The sequence below is a fragment of the Poromitra crassiceps genome (genome assembly GCF_964638095.1).
Source record: "Poromitra crassiceps genome assembly, chromosome: 13".
In the NCBI taxonomy this organism is placed as follows: domain Eukaryota; kingdom Metazoa; phylum Chordata; class Actinopteri; order Beryciformes; family Melamphaidae; genus Poromitra; species Poromitra crassiceps.
The window spans coordinates 470,310-497,054 of record NC_139644.1 but is presented as its reverse complement, the minus strand read 5'-3'; the positions used below and the strand labels follow the sequence as shown (position 1 = coordinate 497,054).

General features: G+C 44.0%; 1 protein-coding gene across 1 annotated transcript in view; it reads left to right on the top strand.

Annotated features, from left to right (window-relative positions):
- The window catches only part of LOC310787379 (multidrug resistance-associated protein 1-like), a gene marked incomplete at both ends in the record, with an annotated part of 143,201 nt that overhangs the window by 5,786 nt on the left and 110,670 nt on the right, over positions 1 to 26,745 (top strand). Inside the window, 3 exons of the mRNA XM_083648779.1 lie at positions 2,995 to 3,171; positions 17,332 to 17,457; positions 20,513 to 20,650. Coding sequence (XP_083504905.1) covers positions 2,995 to 3,171; positions 17,332 to 17,457; positions 20,513 to 20,650 — 441 coding nt within the window. The remainder of the gene's footprint in view (positions 1 to 2,994; positions 3,172 to 17,331; positions 17,458 to 20,512; positions 20,651 to 26,745) is intronic.

Below are 26,745 nucleotides of genomic sequence, written 5' to 3'. Positions count from 1 at the left end.
CTCTCTCTCTCTCTCTCTCTCTCTCTCTCCTCCCAATTGTTGTCTGATAAAGACGGACTGAAATCTGTGGGAATGTGTTGGTTTTGAATGTAGTCTGTTCTATCATGTAACCTTTCACACCATTCTTGCATACTGTATCTTGTTTTTGTTAAAATGGTATGTGCTAATGTGTAGCCTACAGAGCAAAATAGTCAAAGTGTGTGTGTGTGTGTGTGTGTGTGTGTGTGTGTGTGTGTGTGTGTGAGAGAGTGTGTGTGAGAGTGTGTGTGTGAGAGAGAGAGAGAGAGTGAGTGAGTGAGTGATACAGAAGGTTTTGCATCAGGCAAGTGTCGTTTGTTGCTGCAATTTGGTATCTCGGATGCTGCTATTGCTGCAGCATGAGCTATTGATGGTTATCATTTTTTAGCCCCTCCACCCAATATCACCACCAGCCGTCACCAAACATCCCCAGGAAACTCCCAGGGGTGCAGTGGAACCTGGCGCGGCATGCGCTGCTCCAGCTGGCATACTTCACACTGTTTGCTGACTTTTTCCACGTCCATGTGGATTTTAGGCCACCAGACATATTGCCTTGCAACTGTCTTCATCTTTACAATACCAGGGTGTCCGGCATGGATCTCTTTCAGGACTGCTGCTCTCAGTTTTGCATGCAGATACTACCACTCTTGTCCCCCACAGGACACACCCCCCCACAGGACACACCCCTGCTCGACAGAGAGCTCATCTTTCCTTTTGTAGTATACTCTCAGTTCTTCCGGGATTTCTTTCGGCCATCCTTCCATGATGTATCTGTGCAGTTTTGAAAGCTCTGGGTCATTCCGCATTGCCCTGGCGATCTGTTTAGCACTCAGCGGCGCCCCCTCTAGGTGCTCACATGTCAGTGCGTTTATGCATACTGACATAGCCTCTGTCCCAGCATCCGCGGTCTCAGGGAGCGGAACCCGTGACCATCTGCGTTGCCGTGCTTTTCTGACTAACGATAGATTATGTGGTAATCAGATGGCCCACCTCTGGATGCGTGCTGCCGCCATTGTTGGAAGCCCCTTATGCTCTCCAAACAGCGTGAGCAGAGGTTTATGGTCAGTAATCAAGTTGAACTTCCATCCCCACAGATATTGATGGAACTTTTTCACTCCATACAATAGGCTCAACGCTTCCTTTTCAATCTGTGAATAGTTCTTCTCTGCCGGGGAGAGCGTTTGAGAATAGGCTACTGGATGCTCTTGTCCATCTGGTGTCGTGTGCTGAATTACTGCTCCGATCCCGTAAGCAGAAGCATCACAAGCGAGAGCAAGTGGCAGGTGTGGATCATAGTTTATTAACACCTTGTCAGTCGTTAAAGGTTCTTTGCACTTGTTAAACGAGTCCTGCTCAGCTTTGCTCCATCTCCATCTGCCTTGGTCTTTTAGCAGTGTGTAGAGTGGGGCCAAAACTGTACTTTGCTGCAGCACAAAGTGTCCATAGTAGTTTACTAATCCTAGGAAAGCTCTTAAATCTCTGATATTGACGGGTGCTGGAGCATCGTGTACGGCTCTAACCTTGTCTTTGGAGGGATACACGCCTTTTCCATCCAACACGTGGCCCAGATACTCGATTAGAGTTTTGCCGAAGTCACACTTGGACTTTTTCACTCTGAGCCTGTTCTCCTGGTGTCACTGTAGAACCCTGTCTAGGTTCATCAGATGTTCAGATTCGTCCCTGCCCATCACAAGCAGGTCATCCAGGTAAATCACCATGCTGAGGTCCTTCATCAGGTTCTCCATGATTCTCTGAAAGATACTGACAGCAGAATTCACACCAAAGCAGAGCCAATTGCACACAAATAGTCCTTTGTGTGTGTTAACTGTCGTATACTTCTTTGAATCTTCATCAAGGAGGATTTGTTGATAAGCGGATGCCAGGTCTATTTTTGAGAATAACTTCCCACCACAGAGTGTTGCCAACACCTCTTTGATGCTTTGATGATTTTAGCTATGACTTGTATTGTTGTTGCTGGAGTTCTGTGGTGTAATTGCCTTCTGAGAAGCAATAGGGCTTAACTGCCATTTTTGTTGTGGTTTGTTTTCTCCTGTTTCTTTAATTAGGGAGTTAGGCCTTAGTCAATGTCTTTTGGTCATTTACTTGTAGGGATTAGTGGGGTTGAGTAATTAGTTTGTTTCTTTATAGTTTTAGCACTAGTTATCCCTGAAGTCTGTTGTTTTATGGGTTTATTGCGTTTTTACTATACAATGATACATTGTAGCATCTTCTTGAAATGTGTTGCGCTGAGAGTCAGTCAGGGCAATCTCTTAGCCTCACTTTATCATCCAATTGCACTTTGCACTGCTGTGCACCTTCAACTATTTGTGCCTGTTTACTTGCAGTTTGCACTGCTGTGCACTTTAATTTGCTGCTTGTCCCTGTTTTTACTTGCATTTCGCACAGCTGTGCATTGCAAACTGCTGCTTTGTATTCTGTTTTATTTTACTTTTACTTGCACTTTGAACTGCTGTGCATTTTAAATGGCTGGTTTGTGTTTGTTTTTATGTTTTGTTTTGAATCATGTGTGCCTATGTCTCTGTGTTTTTTACGCTCGCTGCAATCCAATTTGCCCTTCTGGGACGCTCAATAAACTTGAATCTTGAATCTTGAAGTCAATGCTTCTGGAACACCCACCACGACCAGGGTCGTAACACCGCCCAGGGGACAGTAGTACCACCCTGGTTTTAGGTTAGGGGCTTGGGGCTTGAAGACCCTGGTGTCCTAAAGTTACAGGCTAGCCCACTTTAACTCCGGGTATAGTCTGGCCAGGGGGTATATCTCTTTAACTCCAGGTATAGTCTGGCCAGGTGGTATATGTCTTTAACTCCGGGTATAGTCTGGCCAGGGTTTATATCTTGGGATGTTACATCGGGAAACTAATTCTGACACAAAGACAGTGATGTATTAAATGTAAAGCATATTGGTGTATGTCTTGGAAAAGGCATTGAACCCTTGTTCCTCCATGTGTTTTAGGACTGGAACCTGACATGGTACACGCCCCACCCTGACCTCACCCAGTGTTTCCAGCACACTGTCCTGGTCTGGTTCCCCTGTCTCTACCTGTGGGCTGTGGCCCCTCTCTACCTGCTCTACCTGGGCTTCACAGACAGGGGGCGCATCCCGCTGTCCAGCCTCTGCTGTGCCAAGACAGTAAGTGTGTGTGTGTGTGTGTGTGTGTGTGTGTGTGTGTGTGTGTGTCCATGCGTGTGTTCTTGTACCTCCTGTTTGAGTTTTAGACAAGGGGATAGCTCCAATGAGGTGGCTGCAAATATAAGTCTGATTGTATGGAAGTCAATGGGGAAATGACCATACTTGTCACTTGATTCATGACCTCAGTAAACACTTTCCTAATGAGTTTGTCTCAATCACTAGTTTCAAGTCTTCTTCAGTACAGCATGATGTTCATTTAGTCAGTAAAATAGTGGAAAAAAGTGGAGCTGATGATGGGCAAAATGGGTTTATTCTATCAAACGTCTCCGTTATGGATTAACCACTACCTTCAGTCAGTCATATTCCCTGCCATGGTTAAATAAAGGAGTCTCTACTCTCAGCAATATTTTTAACAATGATTTACTGGGCACCTCTTATTTTCTGCATTGAAAACGTAGTGGCGTACACAGTGACACAGTGACACAGTGGTGTACACAGTGACACAGTGACACAGTGACATACACTGTAATTAGTTACTTTTTTAGTAACTAAGTAATATAAGGTGTTACAATTTCCAAAACAGTAATTAGATTACAGTTACTAATCCAAGTAATGCATGCGTTACTGCGTTACATCATTGCCTGCCAGAATGCAGTGTTTTCTATGTAAAAGAAGAAAAGAAAACATTTTATCCTCACGGACTCAGGTAGACCTGTCACGCGTGATTTCTAACCCCACATAGGATAAGCAATAACCACGCCCTGTGGCGCCGGGATTGGCCAGGAGCAACACTGGAGGGCACACATAGGATTGCTTATCCTATGTGGGGTCAAAGAGCGTGGAAGGAAAGAGACGACACTCCGGCCATTTTTGGAAACAGAATGCGCCTCGCAGTGGTCAGCTGCGGTAGCGCTGGCCCCTATAATCAGCCTCTCTAAACAGTAACTCAACGGGAGAACACTCTAAACTTTGGGGATTCACATCTTTTCTGGGCGTACTGCAAATCTTGATTGAAGTGGTGTAGTGCAGGGATGTAAAACAACAACCATATTGTGGAAACTAAGCAAAATTTTTCGTTTTATTTTTTTATTTTTTTCAAGATAAATAGCTAATGAAAAGGATCCGAGGTTCAACTCCCGTTGAGTTACTGTTTAGAGAGGCTGATTATAGGGGCCAGCGCTACCGCAGCTGACCACTGCGAGGTTCTTTTGGCGCTGTCACGTTTCCAAAAATCAAAAATGGCGGAGGCTGCTGGGCGTTGATGTTGGAATGGGGCAGTATGGAGCTGCCATTTCTTTCCATAAAAGTTCTTTGGTGGGGTTAGTGTCAGGATCGGTGTTAGACATGTGGATCTATTCGCGGGTAGTTGATGGCCAAGGCAAACTTGGTAAGTGAAGTCTTGAGAAGCTGGGGTGTTGTGGAACTTGATAGCTGAGTCTGCACTGTTCGAGGTTGGGAACGGTTGCAGAGATTGACGTGATATAAGTTTAGCTTATGAATCACTAGAGAGGACCTGCAGGAACAGGCCCTTATAGATCCGAATATGACATCACCTGTGTTATGACATCACCAGCGAAAGGCATGAAAGACACTTATGAATCATGACATCATCAGTGATCGATGACATCATAGTAGGAATGACGACATCAAAGTAGGAATGATGACATCATCCTAACAGTACCCTCCCCTCAACGGACGCCACCTGGCGTCCAATGAGGCCATCAAGGATGGCATCTGGGAGACAGAAAATCCGCAGGTTCTGGTGGAGGTGCTCTTCAGCAGGTGGTTAGACGCAGGTGGTTAGACCCCAAAGGGGGTGTAGGAGAGTGAGGTGCTCTTCAGCAGGTGGTTAGATGCAGGTGGTTAGACCCCAAAGGGGGTGTAGGAGAGTGAGGTGCTCTTCAGCAGGTGGTTAGATGCAGGTGGTCAGACCCCAAAGGGGGTGTAGGACAGTGGAGGTGCTCCTCCCTAATACTGGATATCGAAGCCATAGATAGACCGATACGTAGACAGAACTTCTACCGGCTCCGGTGGATATCCCCCGGGGCACGATCCAAACATGGGAGGCTGGAGACCATCAAAAGGGTCAAATGCCGCCGTCTCCGAAGGCAGAGCCACAGGGGGATCTGACTCAGCGAGGCCTGCCCTCCCGACCTGTAGTTTGGGGAGGACACCCACCGTCTCCTCCTTTAAACGCCTCTTCTTTGCTCTTGCTCTTGACCGAGGGCTGACGACACTACGGGGACCTCCCAGCATCAAGCTGGAACCTACGTGTGGGTCAAGAACTGGAATTGGCTGCTGCTGAGGTACGGGTTCTGACTCGGCGAGGGGAAGGACCACATGTTGTGCCTCAGGGCCAGCAGACTCGGAGGCCCCCTGCGGGGGGACGGAGCTGATCTGCAGGCAGTGATTGAACTTCTCAATGAGACGATCGACAGTCCTCTCCAACTCCTTAACCCTCTTGGAGACACACTGCCACTCCTGGGTCCTGCAGGGAACGCTGCCCAACCGTACAGATTTCGGGGCTGGACACGTAGAGTCTTGATCCACTGAGAGTACCACGGGCCGGCGAGCGGTGGGACCATTTACTGGACGCCGGGAGCAGGATGAGAGGTAATGCCCGGCTCGACCACAGTACAGGCAGCTCCGGGTGTCCAAACGGCGCTGCCTCTCCTCTGGTGTGATGCGAACCCTGCCGGTCAGATCACGGTACAGATGGCTGCTGGGACTCAAATGTGGCTGCCCCTGCTCTGGGATGACGCGAACTCCCCCCCAGAATATGGGCTTAGGAGCTGGCGGCGGCCGAGAAGCAGGGCTAGCAGTAACGGCCGCGGTGGAAACCTCCGGGACGACAGTGCACTCAGAAGCTGGGGTGTTGTGGAACTTGATAGCTGAGTCTGCACTGTTCGAGGTTGGGAACGGTTGCAGAGATTGACGTGATATAAGTTTAGCTTATGAATCACTAGAGAGGACCTGCAGGAACAGGCCCTTATAGATCCGAATATGACATCACCTGTGTTATGACATCACCAGCGAAAGGCATGAAAGACACTTATGAATCATGACATCATCAGTGATCGATGACATCATAGTAGGAATGACAACATCAAAGTAGGAATGATGACATCATCCTAACAGTTAGAAATCACGCTGTCGCGCACACATATACGTCATAGGACGTTAGCGGCGAGGAGCACGATGGCGGAAATGGCGTCTGAGAGTGATTTGGAGGGAGAATCAAATAATGAAGATTCGAGGTGTCTGGAGAACAAGAGAAAGAGTGTGTCGAGTGTCTCGAGCGGGTCTGATCAGAATATTAAGAAAGTGAAAAAAGACGGGTCGGGGCCTTGGGTGGTTGGAATGAAAGCGTGTGAAGACATTGATGGAGTGTTTAGTAATCCACATGAGGTGGGAAAGTTTGTGAAAGAAGAGTTTGGAGCAGTGAAGTCTGTCAAGATAACGAGAGGTGGGATTGTTATTATTGATTGTGTGTCGAAGAAGCAGGAGGTGGAAGTTCTAGATTTATGTATGTTCAAATCTTGTAATGTGATGTGTTTCCGACTTGGAACAGGTCCAGTGACAGTGAAGAAAGGAGTGATCAGTGGAGTGCCAGTATGTGTTGACTGTGATTTATTTAAAGAAGTGGAAGGTGTATTTGAGGCGAAGAGAATGAATCGGTTTAGAGATGGTGTAAGCGAGGAGAGTACCTCATTGTGTTTGAGTTTTGAAGGAGAAATCCCGGATCGAGTATTTTTGGATTGTGTCAGCCAGGGGCGGACTGAGATAATAATAATATAATATAATTCAGGCCGGGCATTAGATACCAAGCAGGCCAGGCCGATAAGGGCCGATGCGTGTGCCGGCGTCCGAAGGGCGGCGGCGAAAAATTTGGGCCGTTTGAAGCTCAATTTGGGCCGTTTGAAGCCCAATTTGGGCCGTTTGAAGCCAGATTTGGGCTGTTTGAAGCCCAATTTGGGTAGTTTAAAGCCAGATTTGGGCCGTTTAAAGCCCGATTTGGGCCGTTTGAAGCCCAATTTGGGCCGTTTGAAGCCCAATTTGGGCCAAGTCCAATTTTACAATGAGATGCACCCACTTTAACCCTGAATAAAGTAATAAAACCACTAGTAAACCAGTATTCGGCACCTGGCCTGCTGTTCAGTGAGTGGCCTGGCCTGGCCTGCAAAAAAAAAAAAAAAAAAAAAAAAATTGCAGGCCAGGCCACCGGGCATTTGCCCGACGTGCCCGATTATGCAGTCCGCCACTGGTGTCAGCTATAGGGTGAGGGAGTATGAGAGGGTTCCTCTCAGGTGTTATTCTTGTCAGGAATACGGTCATGTTGCTGCAGTGTGCAGAGGACAAAGGAGATGTGGACGGTGTGGTGGAAAGGAGTGCAGGAAGGAGAAATGTAAAGATGAGGCAAAATGTCTGCACTGTGAGGGGAGTCACAACACAGGATCAGCGCAGTGTCCACGTAGAGTTAAGGAGATTGAAGTGAGCAGGATCAGAGAGGAGAAAGGAGTGTCGTATGCTGAGGCTGTTAAGTGCAGGGAGATTGAGAGAAAGGAAAAAGTGGAAGTGCAAAATGAATCGGAGCAGAAGAGTGGAACTGGTGGAATTGAACGAAACATTTGTGTGGACAAGAAAGGATTTTTGACATTCATGGCCATGGTAATTAATTGTGCGGAGCAGGTCAAAGGAAAAAAGGAAAAGATTAAGATGATGATGGATGCAGCTAGAAGGTTCACAAAAAACAGGCACAAGTTCTCCTTTGTCCCTGTCTCCATTCGAGCATTGAACGCTGCTGAGGGAAGGCAGTGATGGTTTAGTGTTTTATTATCATTTTTTACTTTCAGCCTCCGCCGCTGTTTGTATTGTTTTATTGTTTCTATTGATTTTATGGTTTCTATTATTTTATTGCTTTTATTGTTTTTAACTATTGATTTATCTTTCCTTACTTTGTGCACTTTACTGGCCATTTGTGCACTTTATTCTCAGTGTTGGGCAAGTTACTTTCAAAATGTAATATACTACATATTACTAGTTACTTTCATTTGAAAGTAATAAGTTACTTTACAATATTACTGTCTGTGTAGAGTAACTCGTTACTTATTACACTACTTTTGCATTACTTTTACCAAAACAAAAACAGCAGCAGAATGACATCGCTGCCCCGGAACCATCCCAAAAAATAATTTCAACCGCCTTGAAGTCAGTGTAAACAATCAAAAATTCTAAATGTTATTGTTTTCCTTTGTTATTGTCATCTATAGTATGGTTATTTGCATAAAAAACACAGTTTGATTAGGAAATGATTTTATCTTTTTTAAATATGCGCTTTGATTTAATAAAATGTAACTCAATTTGTAACTTGAGTTACTTGACAAAGTAACTGGTATAATATTACTGAAATCCTATAAGTAATAAGTTATATTACTAAGTTACTGCTAAAAGTAATATATTACATGTACTATGTTACTTTTGTAATGAGTTACCCCCAACACTGTTTATTCTACTACCTCACTTTACCGGTCGCTGCGTGTCTGCACTTTACTGATCGCTGTGCACTTTACGGATCGCTGTGCACTTTACTGATCGCTGTGCACTTTACGGATCGCTGTGCACTTTACGGATCGCTGTGCACTTTACGGATCGCTGTGCACTTTACCGATCGCTGTGCACTTTACCGATCGCTGTGCACTTTACCGATCGCTGTGCACTTTACTGATCGCTGTGCACTTTACGGATCGCTGTGCACTTTACCGATCGCTGTGCACTTTAATGCTACCTTGCACATTATCGGTCATTGTGTGCCACAAACAAGGTCCTTGATGTTTTATTTAGCCTTTTATTTATTTTAACTATAGACATGTAACATTTAACATGCTACTTGTGTTGTTTCTTGTCAATGTTCTTATTTGTATGTCTATATGCTGCAACTCAATTTGCCCTTTGGGACACTAATAAACTTGAACTTGAACTTGAACTTGGTTCTTGAATGTTGTTGACATTTCCGGAGAGGAAATCGAGAAGGCGCTGAGGGATGAGTTCCCGCCGACTGAGTCGTAGAATGGACATATATATCGTGAATGGGAGCACTATGGGTGATGATACATGATGAACACTGTAAATAGATTCCAATATAAAGAAGACATCAAACTCCAGTAGGTGGCGGTAATGCACAAAAAGTTGTTTGCCAACCGCCATAAAACATCAATAGAAGAAGAAGAAGAAGAACATATACGTCATATGTGCGCGCGACAGCGTCAGAGCGTGCACGCCGGCTTTCAAAACAAACCAGAAGAAGGAGACGAAGTGGCCGGAAGTGGCCGGAAGCCGGAAGCGGCCGGAAGTGGCACTTTTGTAGTCTTTTGTAGTTTTTTGTAAGATGCGCTCAAGCGCTCAGAAGAGTTTTGGAAGCGCAGGCAGGCTTCGTGTTCGCGATGTCGGAGCCAAAATGCAGCAACTGCAAAGAACAAATTACAAAAAAAACGAAAGGATTCAACAGAACATCGCTTAAATCATTATCCAGTCCGGCCACAGCTAGATTCTGTTGTGTTCTCATCTCAGCACTCTTTTTATCAATGGAATACATTTTCTTGATAAAAGGTGCTCAAACCAATTCACAAGGTCTATTCTAACAAATGATTTATACACTGCCCGTTCTTGTAGAAATAATATTTTGAATATTTTTGACAAACCAGCAGTATGTAGATTGAGAACAAAATTCTTCAAATATCCAGTTCCACCCAAAACAAAAGAAATTCACTACAAAATAATGAATGACTTCTACCCTTCCAGTGAATTTTTAAGATTAAAGGAGGACTTACCCCCTAGATATGTATTAGAACAGTGATTTGAAAATACCTATGGAAAAAACCAAGAAATGACATATGCTCTTGTCTATACTGGACTCTTTGGCTGTGTTCAAGTCAAGATTCTTTTTCGGAAATCGACGCCATTACAGTTTGCCTACTGCCTCAAAAATAATTTATTTGAGAGGGGCCATATCTTTATAAATATCAACAACTAGCCAACGCTGGTGGCCTGTTTGGAAAGAGCTTTGCTCAAAATGGTTGAAAGTTATATCAATTTGGTAATTCAGTGGCGAACTAGAAATTTAATTATTTTTCTGCATGTATCTCTATGGCAGTGTGTTAAACTACGTTACGAGAGCAAAGCGACGTGGGCTCGTTACAGCAGCACACCGCACAATACGACAAACCCCCCGTTCTGGGGTAACACAATGCGAGATTTCTCTACGTCATTCCCTCGTCCAAGTTGCCATATAGTCCCTTTTTCATTTTAGTTTGGGGGCTTTTCGTGATTCTTGTTAAAAGTTGTGCAAAAGTTTTCCTCTCAGCGCAGTGCAGGGCAGGCTGCGCCTCCTCCCTCCTGCCAGACCCAGGCTGGCGAAACAGCCTGCTGCATGCATGGGGCGCTCTAACCTCACGGAGCAACAAACAAACACAGACAGAAATAGCTGGTGTGCGATTTAGAGAATACAGTCTGAGATTGGGTACAGGATTGAGGGAATCCCGCATCTGTTTGCGAAGGTGCGACTGGACAGGACGCTTTTCACAGACGGGCACAGTAGTCGGAGCGAGGCGAGTGTCTCTCAGGGCTACTCAGGGCACAGCTGCAGATCTCTCCTCCTCCTCCTCCGCGCATTCAGTCTGTCCAAAATCATTACCGATATAATCTCAGTAGGAGGGATGCAGGGAAATATGATAGTAGCCGATGTGTTTAGAGAAGCTTTGTCACGTTGTCACGTCGTAGTATAGCGTTATATTTTACATGTGCGATAAACTGCGACCATATTTGTTTGCGGAAATATCAGACTGCTCTCTCTGCTCTCAGAGCACAGAGAGCCCAGCTGCTGCTGCGCGCGCATGAGGTTTTACAGTACGACTCTCTCCCACCTGCCTGGGCTGGAGACAGTGCTTACAACTCGGACTGATAATATAAACATCATCATTCGAGCTTATCCAGGTAATATATTAATAAAGTAGTGACACATTCAGCGGGAAACTAACTATAATTAAGACATGTGCCAACTTTGACGACGTTTGGTTCAGTATTTTAAGAGCAAACTTCAATAGGAATAGGCTGGAGTTCTGAGGAGCCGAAAGGGTACAGGGGGGGTAGGGGAGTAATTATCTTGAAATCCCATAGTCTTTGGGAACACTGTGACGTCAGTGTGTTCCTAATATCCCATTCATTTGAGAGAAGAAAAAAAAAAGCAGTGTTCGACCCTAAGAGGGCGCTTATGCCAGGTATGCTGCTGAAAAATGATACAAATGGTAAAATGGCAACAGTTTGGTGTCAAATGTGGAAATTTTGACCAGAATTCTTCACACATCACCCCCAAAGTCATATATATTGGTTAAAACCTGAAAAAAAGTGTTTTGGAGGTAAGTCCTCTTTTAAGATTTGGATTTGAGAGCAATGAGTGTATATTCTGTAAAGGTGATATTGAAACAACTGAGCATCTTTTTGTTTCATGTTCTCACACCCAACTGTTCTGGAAACAATTCATCGATTGGTTAAATGGAAAAAACACAGTAATGCCTGTTCTTGATTATAATAGTATTGTTTTTGGTGTAATATTAGAAGACAAAAAATTGGACCTAATGATCAATGTGTTACTAATCTTAGCTAAATTCTTTATTCATAAGGCCAAATTTATCAAAACTCCACCCATCTTTACCTGCTACTTTAATGAAACCCAACTCTACATGAAGTCCCTGAAATTTATTAAATCGAATTTTACCAAAGACCTCTATTTATCTTTAACAAGTCTCTAGCCATCTTATGTTTTATTTATTTTAAATTGTATTTTTTTTTTTTTTTTCGTGTTTCCCCCTGTCTGTCCTGTATTATGTGTGAATGTGCTGCCTTGTGTCTGTTCATGCTTGTCGAAGTTGTATACACTTGTGATGATTGCCTTACAGTTGTAAATGCATCTTACAAAAAACTACAAAAGACTACAAAAGTGCCACTTCCGGCCGCCAGGGGCCGGAAGTGATAGCGAGCGCTATGGTTGCTTTGCGCACCACCCATGACAGCAGCGCAGAAGAAGACGAGTGTTTGTAGCTGATTCATTTTGAAGAAATGACACCCGGTTTTCAGTGAGGGATTAAACATGTTTATTAGTGGCGGTATTGTTTCTACATCATGCGCCCAGGTTCACACAACCCTTTTCGGTCCGTAAGTACATTTGAAATTTCATTTGCGAAACTTTATCGAGTAGTTTGAAAAATTTAGCAGACGGAGCGACCTGTTTAGGCTACATCGGCGGTGTACTAACAAGGGACTGCGTAGTAGCGTAAGCTATGTTAGCAGTTCCGAAAGGGGCAAGGATGGAGGCTATTTGAAGGCGACCCCGCGTGAGGTAGACTTGGGTGGTGTAACAGTTCACTGGATTAACAGATACACTTTGGGTAAGTGTTGTACACTTTGTTACGTCCTAAACTTCTTGTCAAAGCCTTCTGACCTCTCCCGAGTCCCGAGAGAGAGAGAGCCTGGTGACGCGAGGTTATTCTGACCCTAGTCAGTCAGACGGCCCAGGGCATGTTGACAGATCATTCAGATTCAGATTCAGATTCATTTATTAAGGACTGCACAACAAGTCGGCAGAATTTGCTTTCGGTACAGCAATTGTTAAGCACATGAATATTGTGTCAGCATGAGACATTACAGTACATAGACAGACATATGACAACATAAATACAGAACATTCAACATATACATTGCTGGAGGTATGCAGTGAGATTTCAGAGGTGAGTGGAGTTCAGAAACCTGATGGCAGTAGGGAAAAAACTGTTTTTGAATCGTGTTGTTTTGGTGGAAATGGATCTGTAGCGCCGTCCAGAGGGCAACAGTTGGAACAGGTGATTGGCTGGGTGGGATGGGTCAGAAACTATTTTTTGTGCTCGTGTGATTGTCCGTTTATGGTAGAGAGTGTCTAGTGATGGGAGTGGGGTACCTATAATTTTTGAAGCTTTTTTTATTATTCGTTGGAGTTTGTTGAATGAGTTACTGTCCAGGTTGCCGTACCAGATGGTTATGGATGAGGGGAGGATGCTTTCTAGTATGGCTGTATAGAACTGGAGGAGCAGATTGGATTTTACTTTGAATTTTTTGAGCTGCCGGAGGTGAAAAAGTCTTTGATTGGCCTTTTTGATTATGTGACCGGTGTTATTGTCCCATTTGAGTGTGTTGCTGATGTGGGTGCCCAGGAATTTGTATGTGTCTGTGGTGGTTATGGGTTGTCCGGAGATGTAGAGGGGTGTCTTGGGGGGTGGATTCCGTCGGAAGTCTGTGATGAGTTCTTTGGTTTTGGAGGTGTTGAGTTGTAGGTTGTTGTCCTGGCACCAAGTGACCGCTTGGGCCACTTGGTTCCGGTAGTGATCTTCATTATTGTTGGTGATGAGTCCAGTTATGGTGGTGTACTCTTATCGATACTGCTTATCGATCCGGTACTTTAACGGTACTCTTATCGGTACTTTTTGTTATTTTTACGAGAAAAAAATCCCGAAACAAATGGGACTGGTTGTTGTCGGTTCTTTTTGTTATTTTTAAGAGGAGAAAGGGGGGAAAAAAGAGACAAATTAACCTGGTCACAGTTAGGTGGCACTCATTTATCCTTTCCTCATTCATTCTCCCACTAGCACTAGCTTTAACAAAAAAAAGTAGCAAAATCTTAATGGGTGCGTTTTTATTATTAATTTAAATATCCTAAAATATCCTTCTACCACACTGTGCCAATAGCAACATTCAGCTAGGGAAACTGAAAGCATAATAAAAATAAAGCAAGACAGTATCTGCCTGCTGTACTTCCCCCCAAATCACTAAATAAAAATCCCCCCTGCTCTGAAAGTAACATTTCTGAACGACAACTGAGATGATGACCGTCACCTGACGATTTATAGCAGACTGTATTTATGATGATGAACACACCCAAACAGCGGGGAAATGTTTTACTACTCTTGTCTTAATCATTACCACGTTCACATAGTTACCTGATGAGGTAGACTGGGTAACGCAACCGTGGCATCATTGACAGGAGATGATGGAGGGCCAGCTAGCTTGTCAAAAACTGTGCATTTCTCCGTTTGAATGTGATGCACTTTGGTAAGTGTTTAGACAAATTGCTCGTGTTTCCACCTTTTACTAGCGAAGGTTTTATTGCACTTGTGACAACGTGAATTGTCACCATCGACTCGAGTGAAGTACAACCACACTTTAGAATCTGATCGCTTCGTTCTTTCAGCCATTCTTAACGTGTGCTCTGCTCAGTTGCATGTCTAGTCTATCTGCCTGCTCCTCCGCCGGTTCCCTGTTCCCTGTGCTGTGCATGTGTGTGTGGGTGCTCTCAGGCACGCCCCCAGCCCCTCCCCTCTCCTCTCAGTCCTACTCCTCTCGTCTTGGCTGGCAGTGCAGCAGCTCTTGTTCGGAAATCGCAAAAAACACATCATAGGCCTGTCTTACGGAGTTGGTGAGATAAAATGTGCAAGATAACGTAACGTTTATTTAGCAATTATATAGCCTATAGTAAATCTATTTTCTTAATTTCTCCACTCCAGACAGTACCGATAAGAGAACCGTTAACATGAAAGCTTATTGATCCTCCGGTATCCCGAAATCCGGCCCCGGGGCCAGTTTGGTACCGGGTCTCGGTACCCATCCCTAATTGTAAATCACTTTATGTATGCCGATGATTTGGTCATCCTGTCTCCAAGCAGTACTGGTTTCAGTTGCTGAATATCTGTTCTGACTATGGAGGAAGTTCTAATGTGAAATACAATGCTACAAAGAGGGGGACTGCCCCCTAGTCCGACACCTCACGAGTCCGAAAAATGATGCATTGGACAGACACCTCATTAGTCTGACAGCTCGTTAACCCGACAACGAAAATCTCACTAGTCCGACAGCTCGTTAGTCCGAAAATAATGCACTCTGACTGCAGCGCAAATGGTTTTCTCTCCTTTCTCTCTCACCCCCTCTCTCTCATCTCATGGACATAATGTAGTAAACCTGCTGTGGGAGGAGATGTTTGGGGGGTGTACACACACACACACACACACACACACACACACAGAGAGAGGGAGAGAGAGCGAGTGTGTTATATCACAAACCGGCAAGGTCTGCGCTGTGCGTCCTCACCGCCCTGTCTCTCCACGCACGGATCCAAGTGGAAATGGGACCAGCGCAGCCATGCAGTTTCCAAGTTTCTACATTTTTTTCAGTGATCGATCATTTAGGGAACATTATTAGCGCCACTGCCGCCTGTGAGAGTAACATGAGTCTCTGATAATGAACTCTGATCATTTGTTATGAGGCTGTGTGATGCAGCACCAGGGAGCATTACGCACAGGTGAGGTAGCCTATGTTACATTTTTCAACAGCTAAGATTGTCATTAAGCTGTAGGAACACAAACACATTTATTTTAGATTGATCACAAACAACTCCTACAGTAGCTGCCATGCTGCCATGCTGCTGCTGTCTGTCATGTGGTTTAAAACAGGTCACAGCAGCAAATTATGTTATTATTCTTGACAATTTGGCAGCGCTCCGAAAGACACAATAGGCCTATAGGCTACGATGTAACGTCCTTTTCCTTCCAGCCTGTTCTAACTGGAGTGTGTTTCCATATATCGTACAGTGTGAGGATATGAATAATAACGCACGTCGGATCATAAATTAGACATCCGTGTCATCAGGCCATATATATATATATATATATAGGCTATAGCCTAGCAGTGCAGTGCCATGCAGTAGCCTACTGGAATTAGTGAATGATCAAAAACATTAGGCTATGTTCATGAGAGGGAGAGGGAGGGGGGGGGGGTCGGGGGTGAGAGAGAAAGAAGAGAAAACCAGGGGAGAAATTTGCCGTTTTGTAGGCTTCAGTCTAGACTGAATGAGAACAGCGACTTACGCTGCTGTCAGAGCGCATTATTTTCGGACTAACGAGCTGTCGGATTAGTGAGATTTTCGTTGCAGGGTTAACGAGCTGTCGGACTAATGACACGTCTGTCCAATGCATCATTTTTCGGACTTGTGAGGTGTCGGACCAGTGAGGTGTCGGACTAGTGCCATGGCACCACAAAGAGTGTCACTATGATCTGCAGAACAAGAGGTGATAAGGATCTCTCCTTTCCTTCTTTTTATTTGTCTGGGCAGGTGCTGGCAGTTTGCTGTAGAACTAAATATTTGGGTCATATTATAACTGATCAAATGAGTGATGATGATGACATGTACAGACAGACAGAGGCGTGTACTGTATGCTCAAGCTAACGTGCTGAGGAAGAAGTTTTATTTTTGCTCAGATGATGTAAAGGTAAACCTGTTTAGAGCCTACTGTACTCCTCTGTATACTGCCCCCCTGTGGGTCAAGTTTAAGCAGGCTAGCATTCAAAAGCTCCAGGTTGCTTATAATGACTGCCTGAGGATCCTTCTTAGGAAGCCAAGGTGTAACAGCGCCAGTGAAATGTTTTGTGGAGCAGGAGTGAGCACCTTTCATGCCCTGTTGAGAAACCTGATGTATAAGTTTATCTGTCGTCTGAATATGTCTCAGAATATGCTGATTATGTTGCCGTCTCAACCTTATCTCAGTGACACTAGATACCTTCTTCCATCTGGAAACACTGGTACAGTGCCTTACTGTAGTATTGTTGATTTGCTAGTGTTCTTATTGTGTTGTTTACATGTTTTATATGTGTTGTGTGTTTTGTATTGCACCTTGTGTCTGACAATAAAGTGATGATGACGATGATCATCATCAACTACTTGCAAATGGTCTTGCTCATGTTAGCTCAATTGCCTGACTGTTTAAATTACTTCCTTAGCCTTCCTAGTCAAAGCCTTCCGACCGTAGTCTAGAAGATAATAAAATAAAATTGTACAAATTGTCAGTAGAGGGTGCGGTCAGGAAAAGTTGTGCAGCAGAAATGTGCAAATGGCAATAACAGTACAGTCAGAGTTGTTGCACTCAATCAAGGTGTGTGTGTGTGTGTGTGTGTGTGTGTGTGTGTGTGTGTGTGTGTGTAGTGAGTGTGATTTGTGTGGCTATTTATTGGTGTGTGCGCATGCGTGTGTTTGTGTGTACGTGTATGTGTGTGCAAAAGTAAAATAGGACATGCCGTCTGTGTCCACAGCTGCTTGGTGTGAGCCTGGCGTGCTTTGGTCTGCTGGAGATGGTCTACTTCCTGTTGGAGAGGACAGAGGAGATCCACAAGCACATGGTCTTCCTGCTCAGCCCTGTCGTACGAAGTCTCACCATGGTAACCAGCTATCAACTATTTACTCTCAAAAAAGTCTCACCATGGTAACAACCTATCAACTATCACAATGTTTATTCTCCAAAAAGTCTCAACATGGTAAACAACCTATCAACTATCACAATGTTTAATCTCCAAAAAGTGATAAGGAACCTATGCACATCCACTTGTTGGTGATGAACCGTACTGTATCACAGAAGATCAAAATAGAAAAAGGGCTCGCGACACAAAGTTTCTCTTTGCTCCTGTGGACAACATTTAATAGACAGAGACTTTTTATAGGTACAGGTACATGGGCGTATACCTCCGCCTACTGGCTTGGAGGTAGCTCACTTTTAACACGTTCACTGCCATTGACGAGTCAACTCGCCAAGCAGAAACCAACGGTTGATTGCCAATGGCGAGTCAACTCGTCAAAAAAAAAAAAAAAAAATTTTGACGGTGGGACGTGGATCCAAGCTCCCTACGTCTCCTATAAAAATATGGGAGCCACTGAACGTGTACAACCCATTCCACCGACCCACTAAGTGGCGACAGTGCTCTCCAGACTAGAAAAAGCCGAGCCAAAACTGCAGGGGAACGCGCGAGGAAACCATTCTCATACTGTAAAATGGATTGGCGAAAACGCTTTCGCTTTCGCGCTGGGAGCTGGCGGTGGGGGATTGCAAATTTGCATAATAGATTATGGGTGCAACACACTTTGAAACACCGGCAGAAAGCCCACAATCGCACGCAGCTTCATTCCAGCTGAGCTCACAACCGAAACGAACGAGCCCCATGCAGACTCGCCCAAAGAGCGGCCGCCAGCAGCCAGGCAGCACAGACGCGTGATTTCTAACCCCACATAGGATAAGCAATAACCACGCCCTGTGGCGCCGGGATTGGCCAGGAGCATTGAAGCTTGGGACTAAAGCACCTGGGGTTTTTTCATCTTTTAAAATAAAGATGTTTAAAAAACTATTGCTTGTTACATTTTCAGTGCTGTACCTTTTCTCTGGGTAAGAATTGAGCTTGAAATTAACAATAGCCTACATTATATTATATGAGCTATGAACGTGAACACAACACCGTTTATATTATTGCATGTTTTTGTAGATTGTGTAGGCTACATTGTGTACATTGTGTAGATTACAATTATTATGCTTATTATTATTATTACTATGCTAAGGAAGGTAGGTGAGGTGACCATAATTCATTTCAATGTCCGCTCTCAATATCGCTGTCTGTTCTCAAGAGCTATTCAGTTGGTTCATGAAATCGCTGGGCTGCGTGCCCTCCAGTGTTGCTCCTGGCCAATCCCGGCACCACAGGGCGTGGTTATTGCTTATCCTATGTGGGGTTAGAAATCACGCAGCACAGACAGGCAGAGCCTCGCTTGTACCGCTGCAGCCACGGAGGGAGGAGAACACACACGGAGGGAGGAGTTTGAAGGAGAGGGGGGTTTCCTGCTGCTATGGAGGAAATTACTGTTCAAAACTATTGTATGTCTGACGTCTTACGCCAAAAATAAATGGTTAAAGTGACTGTTCTATCGAATTTCACAAAAAGCCATTTATCTCAGCTTAAATTTTCAGACGCTGAAACCATGCTGTATTCAACTGCTAATGTCTACATAACTACTAACTCTACAAACTAACTCTTTTAGACAGAGAAAGCACACATTCTATTAGTTCTTTTGAGATATTTTGTGTTCACAAAATCTTAGCAGAAAATAATCCTCGGCTCTTGAAAGATGAGCCAGAATCCTAAAAAAAAAACCTTGGCAGAAGCTACCTACAGTAAAAAAAAAACTGCTGGCAGTGAATGTGTTAAAGAGGAAGTGCTATCTAAGAAAATATGTACACATATCAAAAATACATATATTTATTTATTACTATATATATATATATATATTATATATAATATCAAATATATTATATCAAATATATATATCAAAAGACACAGGATTGAGTTCAAATTTCAATTAGTCACTATTTTTTTAAAGAATAATAAGGAAAGACACATCAGGTGTGCTTCACATGACACTGACGAAGATCCGTATCGGATTGAAACTGTTTGTCTCTGTCTATTAAATGTTGTCCACGGGAGCAAAGAGAAACGTTGTGTCGCGAGCCTTTTTTCTATTTTAACCTCCAAAAAGTCTCATCATGGTAACAAGCTATCAACTATCACAATGTTTAATCTCCAAAAAGTCTCACCCGCATTTTCCTTTCTGGGCTGCATGGCGTCATGTGACTTGCAATACAGAGCTTCGCCACCATGTTCAAATGGCTTCACAGCCCAGCGCTATTCCTGGGGGCTTGGGACTGAGCGGGTGATCGGTGCCACTCCAACTTTCGCTCCAGTACCACTCTGGTCCTCGCTCACCGCTCAAGCCAAAATCCCCCCACTCCGCTCACATGCTCTGCTGCAGATCTCTCTCTCTCTGGGTCTGATACACTATGTTACTGCATGCTGCAGATCTCTCTCTGGGTCTGATACACTACGTTACTGCATGCTGCAGATCTCTCTCTGGGTCTGATACACTATGTTACTGCATGCTGCAGATCTCTCTCTGGGTCTGATACACTACGTTACTGCATGCTGCAGATCTCTCTCTGGGTCTGATGCACTACGTTACTGCATGCTGCAGATCTCTCTCTGGGTCTGATACACTACGTTACTGCATGCTGCAGATCTCTCTCTGGGTCTGATACACTACGTTACTGCATGCTGCAGAGCTCTCTCTGGGTCTGATACACTACGTTACTGCATGCTGCAGATCTCTCTCTGGGTCTGATACACTATGTTACTGCATGCTGCAGATCTCTCTCTGGGTCTGATACACTATGTTACTGCATGCTGCAGATCTCTCTCTGGGTCTGATGCACTACGTTACTGCATGCTGCAGAGCTCTCTCTGGGTCTGATACACTACGTTACTGCATGCTGCAGATCTCTCTATCTGGGTCTGACAGAATTAAACAAGAACACAGTTGGTATGAAATGCTCATTATGCTCCTCTCTCCTCCCCTCCTCTCCTCTCTCCCCTGCTCTCCTCCTGTCCTCTCTCTCCTCAGCTCCTGGCAGTCTGTGTTATCCAGTGTGAGAGGATGAAGGGATGTCGTTCATCTGTCCTGCTGTTCTTCTTCTGGACTCTGATGGTGGTTTGCTCCGTGGTTCCTCTCAAGGCCAACATCCAGCAGATTGTGGACCAGGTAAAACAGCTAGAGGAATTTAGAGATACTCAAAACTTTTTCCACTTTTTCTGCTGAAAATCAATGTACAGTATATGGGAATTTAGTAGTGTTGTTTATGATTCCAGGTAAAAATCCTTACATTTAGTGCAAATCTGAGCAATTCTTTAAAAGAGTAAGAGCTCTATGTTCGCAAAGGCGGTAATTTTGCGTTAGCGCCTATTTTGCGCCCGAATAGTGCGTAGTGCTAATTGTGGGCGTGTTGCCCCACTGGTGCAAACCTCCATATAGGCGTGTTTAAGGCCAAAATAATATATTCACAGGTGCGATCATGATTCATGTCCACCCCCTTAAAAGCCACAGCATCACGTCAGCAGCTTCCTCCTCGCTGAGAGGGACAGAGTGAGAGAGAGAGAAAGAGAGGGGGCGAGAGAGAAACGGAGAGAGGGGAGAGAACGAGAGAGAATATAGATTAGGGCTGTGAATCTTCACTGGCCCCACGATTCGATTCGATTACGATTCATCTGTCAACGATTCGATTCGATTAAACGATGCATCACGATGCATCGCGATGCATCTTAAATCGATGCATCACTTTTTCCGCAATACATGATTTATTTTTTCTCACTTTCTTTTTTCTCACTGTGTGGCTACTTTTAAAATAAAAGTGCATTTGGAATTGCATTGTATTATGATCCATAATTAAAATAAACAACTGCATGTACTTACATTCTATTTTATTTGATTATAATTTTTTTTTTTTTTTTTTTTAAATAATCGATTTTTGATATTTGTTAATCGATGCAGAATCGTGCACGTCCGCATCGCGATGCATCTTATAATCGATTATTTTTGACACCCCTAATATAGATACATGGAACAATATTCAATTTGAAACACATCAAAGGGCTGCCGCGCAGTTACACAGTGGATATCCCCATATGTCCCAAAACGTGCGCTTACTGTAATTAGACGTTTCGTCAACATAGGCTATAACATACACATGTAACAAATATTAGTTTCTTTAATAGGGTAGGGATGTGTGAGAATTTAATTCTAGCCTATTTCAATAGCCTATATCAGAATTATACCCTCGGGTTAAGCTATTGACTGCGGTCACGCCATCTGCGCTGTGGGGTAGTGTGGTCTTGCATGCGTGCAATTGCAGGGAAAGAGGTTACTGACACATGACACATGACAACATAACACATGACACATGACAACATGACACCACCTGACACATGACAACATGACACATGACACATGACAACACGACACATGACAACATAACACATGACAACATAACACATGACACCTGACACCTGACACATGACAACATGACACATGACAACACGACACATGACAACATGACACATGACAACATGACACATGACAACATGACACATGACACATGACAACACGACACATGACAACTTAACACATGACAACATAACACATGACACATGACAACATGACACATGACACATGACAACACGACACATGACAACATGACACATGACAACATGACACATGACACGACAAGATGGCACATCACACATGCAGTGGTGATTTTAGCCTGACATTTCTGGAGGGGCAGTTTTACCATCACACACAAAAAAGATGTAGCCAATCTATGGTAGGCAGATATGACTGCGATTTGAATGCCAAGGAGCAGAAATATTCCAAAATAGGGATGTTCATCAATTATCGAAAATCGATAATTGATCGTTAAGGATTGGAATCGATCCTGTGGCATTTGGATCGAATTTTTAATTATTATTATTTTTTTCTTTTTTTTTCTTTTTTTTTTTGGACTAGGTTTGGGTGGAATTCGTTCCTCCTCGCCCCACTCCATTGCACAGCCGACTAACGTGAGGTGGAGCTTCATATAGTCTCTAGTTTTCTGGCTGGGCACGGGCCTTTGTGCCAACAAAACTGTTTTAAACATGGGAAATTCACACCGGCATGCGCCGAGGACAGCAGAGTGTTGGAGAGGAGACACATTGAAATAAAGAGTTCATTGAGGAGAACACGTTGTCTTTCGTATTTTCTGCCATAGCCATTCATTTTGTAAAAAAAAATTAATATGAAGTATTAATATGATCGATAATCGATAATTGATCGTTAATTTTCACCGATTATCGATTTTGGAAAATTTTCAAAATGAACATCCCTATTCCAAAACTAAATACACTTCACATTTGTATGGGTACGCTCGGTATGGAGCTCGTGCGTATTTACGCACAGAACGCAGACTTCATAGCAGTGATATTGAGCAGCCCTCTGCTGCAAACACACACACTGCTCTGTTCCCTGTTTATCCCAGATGGCGTTACTATCACATATATGACAGCCTTGCAAACCTTGCATTACTGACAAAAAATATACAAAACAACTAAATCAATTTGGCTTTAATTATTCTATTCAACATCCAACAGCAGAGCAGAGGCTATAACAACAAGTCACGTGACAGCTGCAATAGTCTACAGCAGTGATACTCAACTGGCGGCCCGCGCGCCACATGCGACCCGTGGGCGTCCCCTGTGTGGCCCGCGATGGAATTGCATTTTATTTATTTTTTTACATTAACGCAACATGCAAGATACCCGCTGAATAAGTGTCCAAATGTTCATGTCATTCTGGCCAATACTCCACTTCTGTTATAGCATTTCAGTCTGGAATATGGAATATCTTTCAATAATCTATGATTTAGCTGCTAAATTGTCAAATACCGCCATCTGCTTGCTACCCAGGCACTTATGTACTTACTTAACCTAACTAACTATCCGGTGTGCACAACATTGTCAGACTAAACTCCGGCTGACACCCCAAAAACCTACAATCCGCTACAGAAAAATGTATATTGTTTGTTTATTAACTGGCCCCTGGCCTTCTATCATTTCACGAAAGTGGCCCCCGGGCAAAGCAAGTTGAGTATCCCAGGGGCCGTATGCCTAAAGATTCTGAGAATCCTCTCAGAGAGCTCCTAACTTAGCCTAAAAATTCCTAGCAAGGAGTCTTAGCTTAGGAGTGATTCCAGAACATTCTCAGAGAACTCTGAGCAAGGAATGGACAGAAACTCCTATCTTAGTGAGGAGGTGTGGTTGACCCCGTTGCCAGGTATGAGTCATCATTTCAAAAGCTGTGATTGGTTGATCCTAAAAGCTAGATAAAAATACACTTTTGGTGATAATGGGCATAGAATGGACCGCCAAATCAATAAACTTAATCATAGAATCTAATCTCTATGAAGACTGTGTAATTATAAATAATATTTTACATAAAAAGAAAATCTCTGTTAAATGAATAGTAAGCTATACTTCAAAATTATCTTAAAAAATGTGTGAAAACTCAGGCCCACTTGCACAGTATTCACATGCTGATAGTTATATTTATTTGCGTCCATGAATGCCCTTTTGTGAGCCTGTAAAGTGTGGACATCCAGCGGAAATGAAACAAATTGTGTCACAATATGAGGCTGTCACAGCGCTGTCAGTGTTTGCTTGATGACCCTGCTGATGGAGGGTTGTGACAGACCCAAGTCATCACTGCTGCATTGTTGCATTTTACCTGTTGCTAAATACCTCAGTGTTGTGATGACTTTCATTTCCGGTGATATTGCATTGTGGCGTTGGGTTGGAGAAGTAAGCGCATCTCTAATGAGATCAACCACGAACATGATTCCTGCACGATCCAATCTGTAGCGTTTAATTAATTCACTGTCATCCAGTGTTTGGAGAATATCTCTCCTGCCTCTTCTTTCCGCCATTTTCTCCTCTGCTTAGGGAACTCCTAAGCCTCTTAAAAGTCCTCTTCCCTGCTCTTAACAGATCTCACCTTAGGAGCTCTCTTAAGAGCTAGTATTCTTTAGGAATACCTTTTATCTTTACTAGGATCTACTCTTCACTTTTAGGGGAAATTCTAAGAAAACATCATGATTCTAAGAATTTTCTTAGAATTTGGCCACTAGGAGCAACTCTTTGCACTAAGAATCTTTAGGAATATGGCCCCTGCTGGTCTACAGAATACAGTGAACGGCGCACTGTCCAATTCTCATACATATCCAAACAAACATGTCAGACAGCTCCAGTAGTGTGTATACAGTGTACGGCGCACTGTCCATTAGCCTATGTGAAAAAAACATTTCAGCTCCACACACACAAATATTGACTCACCAATGCAGGTCACTTGAACAGGAATGTAGCGCGCCGGTTCTTTGCGTGAGCAAACCTCTCGATGACTTTACTGTTGAAATCCATCTTTCCCTGAATAAACTCATTTTCAATGGAAAGCATGTCTTAATCCTTTTCAATGTTGAAAAGTTCCTCTCAGATTCGGCAGATGTCATGGGAGTTCCAATTTATCTTCCAACGGCAATGTACTAAACCGCACAGACAACAAATAATCTACACGATTCATTGTAGTTGTAGTAGCTTAATAAAACACACTTCACAGTATTAGCTAGCTAGCGGCAATGTACTGGTCTGATTTAGCATTTCGTTTGTTTATTTTCTCCTCGTCACATGACATTTTGCGGCCAGTCCGGCCACACCTGTTGGGCAGAGTTCATGTCAGGAGTTCACACACTGGGGCATCATCATCTCTGCCCCTTTACCCAATATAACATTGCCAGGGACCAGCAATGTCACGTGGTTGTTTCTATGGCAACGGTGGGTCAGAGCGCCGGCCTGCCCCATATGCAGGAAATGCAGCACGCTGCGCTAGCAGAGCCAAACACACAGAAACAGACACACACACTAAGGAAATTACTCCAAAACAGCACTATACGATTGTGAGTACGGTAAAGTTTATTTATATAGACACCACATTCACAGTTGAATCACTACTTTGTATTCAATATAAAATACGATTTTCCACAACAGTCAGTCAGATGTAATGAGCTTCTTGCACCGCACCACAGCGCCATCTGGTGGGGCACTGCCCCACTTGCCCCTAATGTAAAATCGCCACTGGACACATGGGGCGGCTTTAGCTCAGGAGGTAGAGCGGGTCGGCCAATGACGCAAGGGTTGGCGGTTCGATCCCCGCTCCCTCCCAGCTGCTGTCGTTGTGTCCTTGGGCAAGACACTTAACCCTCCTTGCTCCCGATGGTGTGTAGGCACCCTGCGTGGCAGCCTGCCGCCATCGGTGTATGAATGGGTGAATGTAGACTACCTACTGATTGTAAAGCGCTTTGGATAAAAGCGCTATATAAATGCAGGCCTTTTACCATTTATGACATCTGACACCTGACACATGACACATGACACATGACAACATGACACATGACAACATAACACTTGACAAATAACAAGTAAGCTCCGTGGTTAAAAGCAGCTATTACCATCTCAGACTCCTGGCCAAGACCAAGGCCTACCTCTCCCAAGAAGCGTGACCATATTACCCCTGTCCTCTCCTCACTCCATTGGCTGCCTGTCCGCTTTCGCATTGATTTTAAACTTTCGTTGACTGTTTTTAAAGCCCTTAATGGACTGGCCCCTCCCTACCTCTCTGAGCTCTTGCACCGCCACACCCCCTCTAGATCCCTTCGGTCAGTGGATCTGTCGCTCCTCGTGATCCACAAAACTAGGCTTAAAACTAGGGGAGACAGAGCCTTCGCGGCAGCTGCCCCCAAGCTGTGGAACAGCCTCCCCCTCCACGTAAGGTCTGCCCAGAGCCTGGAGGTTTTTAAATCCCTCCTCAAAACCCACCTGTTCTCCCTGGCCTTCCCCTCCACCTAACCATCATCAAGTCCCGGCTTCTATTGTTTTATTGTTTTAATTATTTTATTGTTCTTACTCCTTTTATCTGCTTCTCTCTTTTCTCTTCTTTTAATCTCTATCATATCCTGTATTTTGTTGCATTTTTTACTTAGTATTCCTGCACTTTACCTGTTTTGCCTGTGAAGCACTTTGGTTCAGCTGCTGCTGTTTGTAAATGTGCTATATAAATAAAGTTGACTTGACTTGGCTTGACATGACAACATGACACATGACACATGACAACATGACACCATGACACATCCAAGGAATCACATGCTGTTGTTATTTGCATATTTACTGATCATAGCTCTGCCCTAAAAGTTCTATGTTGATTAGGTGATACATTTACTCACC